The sequence below is a fragment of the Astatotilapia calliptera genome, chromosome 11 (genome assembly GCF_900246225.1).
Source record: "Astatotilapia calliptera chromosome 11, fAstCal1.2, whole genome shotgun sequence".
NCBI classification, from domain to species: Eukaryota; Metazoa; Chordata; class Actinopteri; order Cichliformes; family Cichlidae; genus Astatotilapia; species Astatotilapia calliptera.
The window spans coordinates 14,750,340-14,766,676 of NC_039312.1; the positions used below are offsets into that span (position 1 = coordinate 14,750,340).

The following is a 16,337-nucleotide window of genomic DNA, read 5'->3' on the forward strand; positions in this document are numbered from 1 at the left end:
TGCCCCAACAAATGCCAAGGAGTAGCCTTGATGAGTACTGCATTAGATACTGTATCAAAGATGTGTGGTGCACACTGGCCCCTAAATCAATAAAGGCACAAATATCAGTAAACAAAACACTGCCAACCAGCCAAAAATGTTAAAAACGTAACTCAAGTAGCCATCACTTATAGAATAGAGAAACATTAAACTGCATCTAGGCTTGTGTTTCTAGCAATCTGATTATGACATCTCTCCTTTTAGTTTTTTTTTTGGGGGTTTCCACTAAATTCTGAGAGATAAGAGGAAACTGTGCCAAAAAAAAGGGAAATTCCTTGAATGGCCACTTCTACTCTCCAGAAACAAGTCGATCTCCATGGATCCCATCCCTAAACACTGAAGTGTCATAATAAAACTAGTTTAGGGCTCTTGGACCTCTGAACTGCGCTATAGCTGTTATCTGACAAATAATATGGTTTGCCATGCAGTTAATTGACACTATTAGCTTGTACAAAAACTATGTATGTATATCTATGTCACACACCTTTATCGTAGCTATACGGTCTATGGGTGTACCTTGCTAAGAATGTTTGCTAACACCGATAAATGACCAGTCTGCCATCTTGTTTAAATATGTTCTGGCTGCAAAACAAAAACAACAAAAGGCTAAAAGGCAAAATGCTTGAGGTTTCAAAATGCTAATTCACATGTAGAGAGGTTGATGGTTGCTATATGCAGTTTATTTTTAACCTGTAGTTGCTAAATGGCATATTCTCTTTTGCTAAACGGAACTTTTAGCCTTTGATTCTAAGCAGAGGCGCACAAAGTGTGCTGGTTAAAGGAAATTAAAAAGTTCTGTTAGACGAGCAGGAATAAAGCAAAGTAAAGTAGAAGTTACTTATTTAAAATCCCCCAAAATGGGCTGAAAGATAGATGGTGAAAACATGGAATAACACTTTGTGTAATTATGATTATAAGTGACACCAGCATAGATATTTAATCCTCTGTTCATTTTATTTATATAAAATTTGTATATAAATCCCAACAGTTACCTCAAGGTACATTTATTGTAAGGTAAAGACCCTACAATAAAGACATTTATACACCACGTGTGTAATGTTCATGCAATACATGCAAATATTTTGTGTATTAAAAATATTTCTCAGCCTCACCTACTCCTAATACAGCCTTTCATACCGACCACTTTATTTCATAGGACGATTTTGCAGCATTTATTTTTTAGGATCATTCTCAACTTTTTTGGGATCCAAATGAACAGATCTGACTAATCAGATCGCTGCATTTAGCGACAAGTGCACGTGCACTTCAAAATATGCACTAGTACTGAATTTACAATGATATAAAAATGGTCAAATAATAATATTTTACCTCAGACACACAGTTAGATGCTGCTCTGGGTCAATCTGCTCTCTGAAATGGTTTCTCTGCCTCCTTAGATGTGGTCCCAACTCTGCCTGTAAGAGTTCAAACTGCCCCTCTGACATCCTGAAATATGTTGTACAAAAGTGTTCATGATACAGCTTCAACTCCTGGATGAAACCACGAAACTCTCCCTGCTGCTGCCTTCTCATGAAAACTGGATGAACCCAAAACCTCAGTTTCTTCCTTTCCTTATGTAGAACCTCAGGACCAGCTCATCATCGCTTGATGTTGACTTCATTTTTTTCACACTGTGTCTTTTAAGGATGAATATTTCTCAAAATCACAACATATTTGGAGTGTGTATACATTACACAACAACTATGCATTCAAAAAATTCAGAATTTTGTGTTGTTTTTTCCACACATTCTCTGCATTAAGGCCTTAATACAGCAAAACCCCAACAATTAGACAGTGGGAATGAAAAACTCCCCTTTAACAGGAAGAAACCTTCAGGGGAACCAAAAGTATTGACTAGCACTGCTTTACTAGAGGTAACCCTTCTGTTTTCTAAACTCAGCAATTTCTGTCAAATTTCCAGAACAAAATGACTGGGTGTGCATCAGTTAGTGAGCGTAATCTCTGCCTATACGGCATACAAGGGCTACCCTAATGGTCGTCAAACCACATATTCACTGACATACACACTTGGTGTCAAAACTCATCAGTAAAGGTAATGGAGAGGTCATTCGATGTCATCTTTCTGGAGGAAAGCGTTAAAGAAGGACATATGCAGCATTGTGCTTGGTCCTGTTAATAATGGAAGGAATCTATATTGCAGTGGTATTGCCTATTATGTGTGTCATCATGACAAAACGTGGTCCTGGAGATGCTAACTGTAGCGAGAACTGCCACAAAAGTATTTTTGAGTACTTTGGCTGGTGTGAAGTTAAGATTAGAATGAATTCTTAGCCTTAACTACCACAGGGGTATTTTTTGATTAGGGATTCATATGTTGGTGTGATCACATCTTAAAACTGCCTCTTAGTTAAAGGAATGTTCACTTTCTTTTCAGGTCAATATTTGTAAAGTAAACTGGTCAATACTGGACATAAAGAGGCGTTTTCCTCAAGCAGTTCCTTTGTAGGTCAATGGAACTTCCTACAATGCAGTTTTAGGAAGTTAAAAGCCTGCAGAACTTGTTTTGTGCAAAAAAAAGAGCCCTCAACTTTTCACCTGAATATAGAGATAGTAAAAAAATTCCTTTTCTTCAGTGTGTAGGAATGCTAGTACTGTTTACAGTACTAGCATATGAACCTATCCTGTAGTTTGTAGGAGTGGAAGGTCCAGTAGAACGCATAGGCATACACAGCAAATATTTCTCTTGTCTGTAGGTGCTCTACTGTTTAGAGCACCAATCATTCCTCTATTGCTCAGATTTAATCAGCTGCAAATGCGCTTAAGTTCAAGCTATAATGTCCTTATCTTATCGACTATATATAGGACCATGTGGTACAGTGAATCTCTTACTCATTATGTGTTTACATCTCTATATCCTTCTGTATCTAGGACAGTCTGTCATGTGACCTGTGTGACAATCAGCTCTGCTGTGGCAAGTTTTCTTTCAGCCTGACAGCCATGAAACATTTGGACTCTGGTCACAGTGGGCCTCAGCGCTGATCGTCACTGCATTTCTGTCGGCATATGGAGGGGCTGGAGGGGTGGGGGGGTTTTGTTAACAGAGAGAATTCGATGAGCAGGCAAAGATATTCATTCTGCAAAAGCGCTAAAGTCTGTTTTTATTGGGTGGACGCAAATCCCTTCACATTCAACAGCTCTTTCTGGCAGCAACGAGCCAGTTCTGGATGGGTTTCTGGCTGGGCCTGTTGGGCCCAGCAGGCCGTGACAGGGATTTGACTTTCCCAGCAAGTAAGCGGGGAGCCTATGTGAAAACCACTGAATGGCTCACGACAGTTAAGAAAGAAAGAAGAAAAAAAGAGAGATTACGACTCTAAAAAAAGAAATCTGAGGTTAATCGATAAATGAGTAATTTCTTGCATTTGGCAGGAAGTTTGTTTCTGGAGCAAACCAGTGCAGTAAACTTGATTTACAGTCAAACAGATGCATAACAGAAGACATAACAAATCTGGTTTTCAGATATTTTATTGAGGAAAACATCTTTAACCTTTTGACCCATTGGACAAATAACATAATATAGCAAAAAAAAAAGAAACCAAAAAAAAAGCTACTGAGAACATTTCCTCTGAAGCTCGATCACAGATTGAAAATCACTGCAACACCTGCAGTGTCTGATACATTTATAAAAATAACAATCATAAAAAATATACATACATGACAAAGATTTTTTTCTTTTCTTTTGCGATTTGTAAAAGACTGCATGAAACTGAGCTTTGGACAACACATACAAGACGCTGCAGCAACCCACAATCTCTAACTGATAGGCACGATCACTAGCTGACAAGCAGACTGGAGCCACTAGCTAGTCCACTGTTAGGACTTCACTGAGTATAAAATTACAATACATTGCCTGCACAATCCAAAGGATACCATCAGCATGGACAGCTATTTAGAAGAAACAACTGAGCAAAGAAGTTATGGGTCACCAGACTAGGGGATGAGAGCGAAATGCTTTTCCATCGAGAGAATTTCTTTTTTTGTTGCAGTACTGACACGATGCTAGTCGCGGATGTTTTCAGATTTTTTTGTCTTAATGCAGCTGGGGGAGAAAAAAGCTACAGTATAGTTAGCAAGCATGTAATCATATATTTATACACAATTCTTCAAAACAGGTGAGGAATGAAGCCTTAAAAAATCAAAAAAGAAAAACATTAATAACCATCAACCCTCACAACGGAAACATAAGGTGCAACTTAGTCGTCTGATGCTGAGGTGGACGCATGCATGCGGGATTCTTCGCTTTCCATTCTTTGTTTCAATGAGCAGATAATTAAAGCAGGCGCTGATAACAGGATGGTTTGGTTTCAAGCTCTCCGACAAGTTGTAGCTGTAATCTGACCTTAACAAAGACAGTTTGTACAGTAAAACACAGTAGCCCCAGATAGATAAACCCCATCACCAGCTGCACCCATCTCTCCAGATCATCAGTTGGGTTTTTTCCCTACTAGCGTCTCACTCTCTTCTGCCTCTCTTTCTCTATCAGCATCTGCTTCAAACAATGGCCTCATTAAACTTTAGGGCTATCAACAAAGGGGCAGGAGGGAGGAGACGCCTAAGTGTTTGGCACTACATTTCCTGAACAGAGTATCTGCATTCCCAGCTAAGTTCAAGCTCTTCAGCAGCAGCTGCGGAATTCCCTGCCAGGGTGCTACAGCAAACAGTTTCTCATCATCTGAGGTGTCTCTGCAAGCCTCCTCCAAAACTGAGGAACACAGTCTACGATCGAGCTCTCCCTGCATCGATCATCTACTTATTGTCACTCCCACCCCTCCTTGTTTTTGTTTTTCTTCTCAGATGAGAAAAAGTGAAGCACCACTACACAAAATATACAGGAAACATTGTTTGTCACTCCATAAGTCGCTGATATTTAATCGGGCTCTGTCATGACATGCTGGTAATCTGGGACGTTTACTGAATATACACAAGAGGAAACGTGAACCTTGCAGGAACTTTTCGTTCGTACGTTTGGCTGCTACTTTACTGCAAAATCCACACAAACAGTGCTCCTTTTTCACCCGAACACACGCGTGTACACAAACACTGACTGTGCAGGATTTCACATATACATTCACAAGCCTCTGGGGGTGCTACTGTCTATAAACAGCGTAGGGGGTCATGTGGCCTGCTCGTTCTTTTCTCTGCCTGCTGTGAGGCAATAGGCACTTTATAAACACATAAATGTTCACATATACAAACAGACATTACAATAGCTTCATATTTTGTTTCTATTTCTCCCTTAAAAGTGGGTGGGGTATTCGAGTTAGAAAAAAAAAATCTTTGGTCTGTAAACAACAAGAATTATATCCAAATGTGAGGTGATGTTTGTTGTCCACTCTAGTTTAATAGGATCTCACCTCGGTTCAGATGATGTAAAGCACGGCGCGCTTTGGAGCACTGTGCACCTCTGATTTCACCTCAAAGTGCATGTGAGTGTCTCGCTTAAAGACTCTGATGCAGCTGATTGGGCTGCTGCTGCTGCTGCTGCTGCTGCTGCAACATGCTGGCTAATGAGTTTCAATTAAAGATTGAATCAGTCTTCTGCACAGTGTCAATGATACGTCTGCAGCTGGCATTCAAGGCCTTAAAACTCAGATATTGCTTCCAAGCTATCCAAATGAGTCTTTTCCGAACCTGGTTGGCCTGGGCAGGATCAGGAGACTGTCGGTGTTTCGGTAAATGTGAGATAATCACATCTGAATTTTGCCAACTGTTCTGGATTTACCATTCATACTCAAAGTATGAACAAAAGCAGAAGCTTTGATGCAAAACACAGAACAAAAGGATGCCTTTTTTTCAGTCAGCTGTCAAGCACTGTGCAGGGTTAAGGGTACGACTGTGCCACTCGCTCCTGTTTAAAGACATCAGGATCCCTCCTTCCTCTCTCATTTAGGGATACTCAGTTACACGGCAGCCAGGTGGAGTAGGCAGGCTGCTGGCAAGCAAACACTGGCTGCACCTGCGCTATGTAGTAGTTACTGAAGTTGCCATCTGCCACATAAGGAGCAGGTTGGTAGTAACATGTAACATTAGCCACATTGGGGATGACATTCTGCTCAGCCAGGACACGTACAGCCAGCATGGCTATGAGCCCTAAGGTCTGCCGTCTCTCGTGTCCCATCAGACACACGGTGCTCTCGTTGACCACTCCGTGGAGGGTCATCAGGTAGTCGTACTTGCGGTCCTCCAGGCCCACAAAGTGGTTTTGAAGGTAGGACTCCAGCTTGCGCTGCTGCTCGCCAATATCAGGGAAGTCAATGAAGAAGCGCGAGCACATGTAGCGCTGCAGGGACTTCATCTCTGACTCTGACGCAGCCCGGAACCCCCTCACCAGCAGGTGACAGTACTTCAGGAGACCCCCTCCACGGATCTCCTCCGGGTTCCGCGTGCAGATTATCTTGTGACGTAGGTGGTCCAGAGCCTCACTGAAGTCACCATACACGCTCTCGCCCATGATGGTGGGGTGGAAGGTCTCAGCCATGGGGTTCTCTGAGCAATCATAGAACAGCAGCAGAGAGTCAAGCTTGATCTGAAATGAGTCCACGCTGAACTCAAACTGCCGCCGGAGAGAGTCCACAAACTTCAGCTCCACATTCTTCCCCCGGTTATTGGAGAGGGAGATGAGACTCCAGCGGTCTGAGTCATTGCACACCTTCACCATCTTTTGCACATAGGCTTCCTAAATGAGTGAGTGTGCAGAGGGTGAAAGAGAGTGAGAGAAAAAGAAGCACAAACAAAGTGAATAGAACTGAAGCTGCAATTACTAATTCAGTAGAATTCTGCCTAACTTTGCATTGTACAGTAAGGATTTGAATTTAATGCCTATATTTATACAAGTAATTACTGTATGTTGTTGAGCTATTAATGCTACTGACCTCAATATTAAAGGCTATGGAATGTACTTATATGGCTGAGCTCAGGATCCCTTCCAAATTGGTTTAACTCGATCCTCTTAACTACAGCAAACAAATTTTTTAACTATCACTAAAGTGATCTAATTGCACATTAAGCTGTGCGTAATGGTCGCTAATCCCTGTTGGCACAAATACAATTCAATCTTATCACATATATAAAACTAATCTAACAAATCTGAAGCAGAAATAAAAATCTGCCAGGGCGTGTGTAGCCTACCTTTAACGTTAAAGGGGTTATTTTCTCCTTATTCACACAGTCGGGTAAAAAATCCAGGAGACAGTCCAAAACTATGTCCTTCACAGTCTGAAAATCACTCTCTCCTTTCATATTTGCGCAAAATATGAGGTCAAGGTCTTTATAGCCCAGTCCGCTGTCCTCGTGCAGAATGTGGCTGGCCGCAGAGCCGTTTAATCGAACGTCCCGGACATGGATCTGTTTTTCCTCCATCCGACTGCGCACCACTTTAACTATCTGCCGCGGCTGCATCTCCAGAGTGGGGAAGTTTCCCCGGCCGTGTATCGGGATGGTCTCCGTCAGGATGGCATCCAGTCGCTGCACTTGCTCCCAGCTGAGGACGCTGACGTTGCTGCTGTCTGTGTCGGACACACAGCTGGTAGTGGAGCTGCTATCGTCCTCTGACATGGTGTTGAAGTCCTCCGGAATTTCAATAAAACAAAATTCAATCGTTTTCTCAAAACAGTAGGGTCTTCCGCATGAGGAGTGCCAGTATTTGAAATAGTCCAAAGTGACTGTAAACAGAAATAATATATATATAAAAATAAAAATATATATATATTAAAGAGCAGCGGGGCTGGTGGCTGTGCGTTACAGTTTGCGCACTCTGGTTGGAGATCCAAGCGGAGAAGTGGCGCAGCAGTCGAGCTGGTGACTGAGCTAAGGGAGAATCTGAGCCCGCTAACAAAAGCGTGCGGAAGAGCGAGCCCTAACTTTCTCTTCTGTCTCTTTTACGCCTTTAAAACATTTGCCTCGGTGCTGCTGTCAATGCGTCCGAGCGCTGCGCATCACAGTCTTTGAAGGTCGCTGATGATCCAGGAGGGTGTTTGCTTTTCCGACTGTGACTCCATCGCCCAAAAGGCACGCCTATGACTTTATGAATTTGCATGAATAAGCTGCTGCTCAAGTCGCGCTTTTGGCACAGTCCTCCCACTGACGTTCAACCCCCTCGGAGGAATCTTGTGGATTTTTACGCACGGCTCCTACATATTTTTTAATATCTCCTCCTGCTGCCAAATAGTAATCCCGTTAATGCAGCTGTGTGCGCTCAGGAAATCCAGCTTCCTCTCCTCGAGTCTCTTTAGATCAACATATTCCCCCCCGTGCTTTTTTTCTATAAGTTAACCGATACTTGCCCACTTGACACGCAGCATCCTTCTGCAAGACTCTGGTCTGTAGTCTGAAGTTGTCAAGCTGCACTTCACCCCGCCCCCCATCTGCTTCTCGCTGCTAACGCTGGTCAGTTTGACAATACTATAAGGCTCTGCTTTATCAAGCTGCTCCATAGTCTTATAGTAAAATTTTAAAATGAATTTTAATGAGAAGATATATATTAAATTTCATATCACTTCATGAGATAACTGAGGCTCCGAACCACACTGAATACGGGAACAATCATTCAGTTACTCATGAGATCATTCCCGTGGTCATGATCCCTCTTTTGTCAAATAAAATTACAAATTAAAAAAAAAGAGGAAAAAAAATAGAATTAAATTGTTAAAAAAAAATAAGCAAATAAATAAATATAAAAGTATTCTAATCTGTTTAGACTGAGCTGATCCGCAACTCGCTACACGTCGTCATGTCGCCATCTATGGGCTGGCTGGTTTAGGCCTTTAAGTAAATCAGCTGAGCTACACTGAGTCTAAGGCTACCTTTACAGTGTCACTATCTACAGTCATTGTTAAAAGTCATCAAAGAAATGCGACTTTTAATTTTAAAAGAAAAAAAAAGTGGGTAAACATTTTGCCTGTGACATTAAAAACATGTTACCTCTGACCTCACATACACCTTCAGCTGCTGATATGCTCAGTGACCAATCAGGATACTCTCTAAAACACACTTTAGCACAGGGGTGGGCAATTCCAGGCCCCGAGGGCCGGTGTCCTACAGGTTTTAGATCTCACCTTGGGTCAACACACCTGAATCACATGATTAGTTTGTTACCAGACCTCTGGAGAACTTCAGGACATGTTGAGGAGCTAATTTAGCCATTTAAATCAGCTGTGTTGGTCCAAGGACACATCTAAAACCTGCAGGTACACCGGCCGTCGAGGCCTGCAGTTGCCCACCCCTGCTTTAACATGTCCATCATGTCATTGGTTGCAATTAAGGGTTTGCATTGTGGCATTTCATCTCTTTGATTAATGTCATTATATTTCTGTATGGCTTCTTATGAACCTCTCAGACTCTATTAAATCAGCATGTGAGAAGGTCAGGGGTTGCATGAGCCCGAAGGGATCAGTGATGCCCAGGGAATGCCATGTGGAGGCAAAGGAGGCTGTCGTCACGGACACTCTATTAGGCACGGGTAAAGCCCTGCGTCACTGGAGCCACCCAGATCTGTAAACCCTGATTATCCCATATACTCTACTGCACTGTCTTAACTCAGAGTCCCACACAGGAGCTGTGCGTAACTCCCTCATCATGACAGGATGCAGACACACGCAGTCAGCTATAATGGCGCTTACAGTTAACTTGCACCCCTGTAAAATCAGCCTTAATTAAAGAACGATTTTCAAATTTGGAAGAAAAATATTATTTTTAGAGTATAATCTAAAGGGTGTTTTAAAAAGCTTGACCTTCACTTCATCTGTTGCCTGTAATTGTGTGTTTTGTTTTCTCTTTACTTTGTTTTGGCATGTTGAACTGCAGACAGGTTGAACTGAAACTGAATCCCACATCTGGAAATATACATGGAACCGTTAGTCAGTTACAATGGACTGAAAGCAGCTCTGCCAATGCGTTTCCCAGGTGTGGAGACACGGTTTGCAAAGCATTGGACTGGGCCCCGTGGCCATGCATGGTGCTGCTGCTCCCCTCTGCAAAGCTAAATCAAAGCCAGCAGCAGGTATACACATCCATTACAACACCAAGGACTGCAAATGAAATGTTTTGTATAAACACAACCTGGCACCTCATTACTCATTGCGAAATGGATGATTTATTCTTTTGAGCGTATTGAAAGACAGGAATGAGATTATGTTGTCAGAAATTCAAATGGAGGCGCAAATTCAAAAATAATACATACCCTTTCCTACTGGTGATGTTAATGCCTTTTCCTGTCAGATGACTTGGTGGTTATTTAGATTTAAAAATCATTTCCAAAACAGAGCCTTGTTTTCCTGCTCTGCAGGATCTAATGTATGTGGATGAGACGGCTTCAATGCCTCATAAAGCAATCTTTTACAATCACACAAAGTTTTCCTCTGGGGTCTATGAAAACATTTCTGGACAGTTCAGCCCAATAAAGAAAAAAAAAGAAAAGAAAGAAAAGAAAAGACAGGGAGGGAGTCATTTTGTTTTCCAGTATCATTTATCAGACTGCATGAGCTGGTTTTATCTACCATGAAGTGAAATGTCGCTGCTCCCTTTGAGCTTTTCCCTTCAGATCAGGACTGTGTGGCAGATGGACCTTTAAACGTACTTTTTACTTTTTTTACTTTTTACCTTCTAGTGACAAAGCCTTTGAAAAATATTTATAGACATACATAACAGATACAGACAAACTAGTCATCATTGCAGGTTCTTCACTTGAAAGGACAAGTCATTATCAGACACTGGATTACAGACAAATGCCATTAATAATGGATTGGATTTATATAGCGCTTTTCAAGCCACCCAAAGCGCTTTACAATGCCACTATTCATTCACTCTCGCATTCACGCATTCTTTCATTCTTTTTATTTTAAGTGCAGTTTCAAAATGAATTGGACTTATTATCTGCATAGATAAAAGTAAAACATCAGTGCTTTTTGACAATACAGCATCGCACTGTGGCTGCAGTTTTCAGCTGCACATCCAAGATAAGAATCTCCTCTTCTACCCCATCTTAACTGTGCTCTGCTGAATTGAGATCTAGTGACTGAGGAGCAGATCTGAGTACAGTCAACCCATTGTCATGTTCAAAAAACCAAATGAGATTATTTGAGTTTTGTAATATGGAGTGTGGGTATTTACCCCACTGGAAGCGCAAGATGAGTACATTGTGGTCCTAAATTGATGAGCAACAATGCTCAAGTAGGCTGGAGTTTTTAAATGATGCTTAGGTGGTACTAAGGGGCCCAAAATAAACCAAGAAAATATCCCCCACACCATTACAACACAGCCAGCAGCCTGAATTATTAATACAGGGTAGGATGGAGCCATGCTTTCATATTGTTTACATCAAACTCTGACACTACCATCCAAATGTCACAGAAGAAATAAAGACTCATCATATTATTAGTATTATAATCATACTAGGCAACATCATTCCAGTCTTCTATTGTCGAACTTCTGGTCAAACTCTGAAAACTTTAGACTCAATTTCCTGTTCTCAGCTGACAGAAGTGGCACAAAGTGTGGTTTTCTGCTACTGTAGCCCACCTTTCTCAAGGATCAAAGACGCTCTTCTACATACCTTGGTTGCATTCCCATCACCTCAAAGCAGTCTGGCCATTCTCCGCTGATCTCTGGCATCGCGATCGATCGATAGATAGATAGATAGATAGATAGATAGATAGATAGATTGATTGATTGATTTGTAACCACCTTGTTGGCTTTGCTTACTGTTAGCTGAAGCCAAAACCTCTCCTACCTCTCGTTTTATTGTTGTTTCTTATCATAAGTCTAAACATTCTATAAGTTAGCATTAGCTAGGTTTGTATTCAAAATAAAGGCTGAGCTACTGTTACTAAATGGCTAATTTAGGGTTAGCATTTTTAAAGACATTCTTTTTTTTTTAAATCAAGAACAAAGTCAAATGACAAATTTACATCACAATAGATGGAGACACAAAAGATTTCCACACCATGTGTTTTTATTTGTCAAGCTGAAACTCTAGGTAACACTATATAGTAACACTTCAGCTATTGTGCTAATGTCACTAGCAGTGCATAGTTTCGCTATAGTGTTTTAGCTAACCTTGTTGCATGTTTTACTTTTAGAAATTTAGTAATACACCCTGTTAGATTTGTATTGTTGATTGTCATTTATGCTTAGAAATATTTACTTATATATGCTTAGAGTTTTGTAATTAGTTGTAGATTGGTAGAGGTTTTGATCCTTGATAGTCTGCAAACTTTGTGTGTATTAGACAGCACTTTGGGAGCATGAGAGGTCATACCGTGTCTTATTATTTTATGGTAGGATTAACGTAGTTGCTTCTGTTCTAGTCTAAGTGCTCTTTGTTTAGATGAACTGCAGGACTTCCTCACCGTGTTATCTAGGATGAACCATCTAGGGTGAGGGGGAGGCTACCCTCTTCCTGACCAAGGATGATTGCCTTCGTGCTTTCATGTTGTTATATGACCCTTTTGACACACACACACACACACACACACACACACACACACACACACACACACACACACACACACACACACACACACACAGTATTCTTTGTTCACATGTATACCTATGTAAGATGTTATATGTTAATGACCCTATGCATATTCATGTAACCACAATAAAAGGAGTGCTGTGGGGAAACCTGGCTGAGAGTCTGATGGTGGTCAAGTGGTGGAACGACACTTGGCTCCAGCCAGGTCTCCCTCATGCATGAGTAACCAGAGAACTTTGGTGCCTTGAGTCTTGCTTTTTGCTGTGTAGCAGATTGTCCTTAACGTTCCAGCGAATAGGTTTATGTTACAAACCTATCACACCCAACCTTTATAGTTACGAAAAACAATTATTATGCTATTATTCTTATATACTGCAAACAACCACGTTAGCATTTTTTGTTTGTTTGTTTTTATTTTTCCAGTTTGGGCCAGTGGCAATTTTCCTATGTTTGTCATTATGATTGTCGTGTTTCCTCTGTTCAAAGTCTTGATGACATTGTGAGGTTTTGAGATGAATGTATCACATCTGACATCCTGACGTAGACCCTTTGCATTCAAAGAAGGTGGAATTGACTCCAGAGTAGATGGTGGAGATGCAGCTCATTAAGAGCACAGACTGAACATTGACTGTAGGATGTAGCCAATATGACATCACCCACTGCTTTGGGAAGTCTCATTTAGACTCTTCAAAGTCAGCATTTTGGGTGCCGTCAAGTTGGCCTCTCACCACCATGCTGGTTTTCTGGACCAGGCAGTGACCATTTCTGGACAAGTGGATGGAGCTCTATAGTATCAACTAACGCTAGCCTAGCAAGTTTAAATAAAAACCCCTTTATTAAAAAGTCATTCTAAATCCCTGCTGTGGCGGAAAGTTAATTTTAAATGTAAATGTTATGTTTTGTTGAGGAAGGATGCTGAGTAGCGAGGTGTAATGACATATAATGGTTGTGCACTACATTAGCTTAAGCACTTATGTAACATTAGCCACTGCAAACATTTTACCAATGGAACAGTTGATTTTACAACATCAATCTGTGTACATGGCTCTACCAATAGGACCATCTTGTGCGTGCATTATTTTTGGTGCTTTTGCTGGTAAACTGTTTCAGCCAGGAGAGATGGTGACTGAAACAGTTCCTCTAAGATAAATATGTCTTTCTCATTGCCAGCAAAGAAACCAGAAGCAATTCATTTTCAAGTTGTTTTGGGGGGGTGGGGTTCCTGCTGCCGCTGTAACTTAGAGAAGAAAAGAAGATGGAATAATTGGATGTCAGATTCGATCAGAAACACTTGCCCTGAGAAGCTCTGCAGCATGACTAAGATCTCACGTATGGGTGACCAGTTTCTAAGGCAATGTTGCCTAAGAAAATACATGCATAACTAGGAAACAAAGATCTACTCATGCTTCTCAGCTCTCTGTCTCCCCTATCATCCTTTACCCTCGTCCTCTCTTTTCAGAGATAACTGGATTTCCAGGAGGGTCGCATTAGTTTGTCCCAGCTGTCGGAGAGATATTCCCACTCCTGACAGCAGAGTTAGTTTTGGTTTTGGATCAGAGGCGCAGAGAGAGAAATGGGATTTCCAGCCACCTTCAGTCGAGCTGCTTCTGACCCCCAGTGGCAAAAAGCTGGAGAATCGCTCTGCCTTCAAGGAAAAGCAGTGCGGGGTTATGTGGGTTCTGTGGAGTGGGAAGGAACAGTCACCTTTGCACAGAGGATCCCATTATTTCAGCTTCTTTTGATCCAAAAGAGACACAAACTGTGGTGTGCTTGGCTTCAGATTACTCAAGGTCGATTACGGCTAAAAGTTACAAAACGGGTCTTATTTCATTGGGAGATAAGTGAGGCCCATCTCATCTAATCTTCCCCATTACAGGGTCTTTGTGCAAGACCAGGAACAGCAAAGGATCTGAATGCTGCTCCTAAATTAATTCACCACCTAATAGATGCTACAGATATGCTGTTTTTTAGTACTGTATGTGCTTGTGTCTGGCATACTTGCATTCACTTGACCAACGCTAATGGTATGACAGCACTCCCCTGCACCTGGAAGCTCAAACTATGCTGGAAAGCATCCACATCAAACAGCCACACCTTAAAGTTGAAGGCTTTTAAATGTGGTTTTCTAATCTGTGGCTATGTGACTTCACACATAATTGTACCCTGCATCCTTTACGGGTGTGCCCATTTATACTAACAACACGTCTCAGCTGTCATTTGAATCTAAAGGTAGAACGCAAACCCAGCTAACTCTACGAGGCCTTATACTGTCTATTTTTTATCCACTGACATCATCAATTTTGGGCAAAATGTTTATTTCTTTTTTTTTGCTGAGACTGACAGAAAGGTGGAGTCTTGGGGCTATACAGTAAATATAAAGAAATAGCAATGAGTGCTAGAAGCCAGACCTCAAGCCAGCTAGTCAGGATATGCTGTCAATGATTTCAAAGAGGAAATCCAAAGTTGTCAGGTCATAGGACAAATTTTCACTTTCTGTCTCTTATATAATCATGGGCCAGAAAACATAGTGGCATTTTTGATTCCTGTCTCTATATTTTCTTCATTTTCTTGGTGTCTTGCATTTCTAAATCTCGTTTCACTAAAGAAGTGTTCCTGAACCCAAAACAGAAACTTCCATCAGAGAATCACATAATAGTTTTTTATATTTATGTATTCTCTGACAAAGCCAATAGACAGTGTATTCTTAAAGATCCCTTTTTGCCACACAGTCATTCATATAGTAGTAAAACCTTCTTGATCTTTATTTAACAGAGCCAGGATGCCTAACATATTTTAAAAGATCTATTAAGAAAGGCCATAATTAATGCATCACGTTTCTTGGAAAACAACGTGAAGCTGAGAGGGCACCTCCTGAATGAGATCCAAGACGGCAGGTAGGGTGCCACGTTTCAGCCACACTCTGGGAGTAAAACACTTGCAGAGGCTCTAATGGTCTTTGTAAAGCTGCCAGCTCTATGACGGCCGTGGTTAGGTCAGGTAATCCTGAGCTAACTGGCTTCTTGTCTGGCAAATAGGATTGAAGAAGCTTGTTGAACTTTTATTCCTGACAGAGGCTCTGAAAAGAAACCAAGCAGCGGGCAGACTTGTGAACAAATTAGTCAATTCTGCTGAAAAATATTTAATCAAGACATCCCCACTGTGTTTCTATATAACGCTTCACTGGATGACGTGGACACGTTGCAGGCGTAATTTGTATTTTTGTCTCACTTCCAATCCATAAAATGTTTATTTAATGTAACACTTGACGTTACAATGGGCAAAGATAGCAAAGGTAGATGAGTTTAAATACCTGGGGTCAACTATCCAAAGTGACAGACAGTGCACAAGAAAAACGAAGAAGAGAGAGACCAGCTGTGTTTAATGGTTTAGAGACAGTGGCCGTGACACAAAGACAAAAGGGGGTGCCAGAGGGGGCAGAGCAGAAAATGCTATTATTTTTCATTTCATTGTGTTACCAGAATGGAGAGGTCAGAGTGCATGAGGATGGCTCAGGCTGAAGGGTTTGGAGACAAAGTTAGTGTGACATAGCTGAGATGGTCTGGACATCTGCAGAGGAGGCATAGTGGATAAGCTGGAGATAGGAGGTTGGACGTAGATGTAGTGAAGGAACTCGCAGAGGATGAAGAGGAAGCTCGGAATAGGGTGTGATGGAGGCAGACGATAAAGTGAAACTGAAACAAGAAGAAGAAGAACTTGAATATGTATTAAACGCTTGTTGGACTGAAAAAAAAAATAACAACCTTTAGTTAAAGTGCTTATTTGTGTGTTGTTAACCTTAAATTTATAGTGT

General features: G+C 41.3%; 1 protein-coding gene across 1 annotated transcript; it reads right to left on the reverse strand.

Moving 5' to 3' along the window:
* Positions 1–3,506: 3,506 nt before the first annotated feature.
* tent5aa (terminal nucleotidyltransferase 5Aa) lies at positions 3,507–8,499 on the reverse strand. Its single transcript, XM_026185601.1, has 2 exons — positions 7,186–8,499; positions 3,507–6,733 (listed from the first exon to the last, which is right to left on the reverse strand). The coding sequence occupies exons 1-2, from the start codon at positions 7,609–7,611 to the stop codon at positions 5,954–5,956; spliced, it is 1,206 nt and encodes a 401-aa protein (XP_026041386.1). The 5' UTR covers positions 7,612–8,499; the 3' UTR covers positions 3,507–5,953.
* Positions 8,500–16,337: the final 7,838 nt, after the last annotated feature.

Coding starts and splice junctions, on each gene's coding strand:
- tent5aa (XM_026185601.1), bottom strand. CDS start 7,611: ATGTCAGAGGACGATAGCAGCTCCACTACCAGCTGTGTGTCCGACACA. Junction 6,734..7,185: donor TAACCCCTTTAACGTTAAAG/GTAGGCTACACA, acceptor TCACTCATTTAG/GAAGCCTATGTGCAAAAGAT.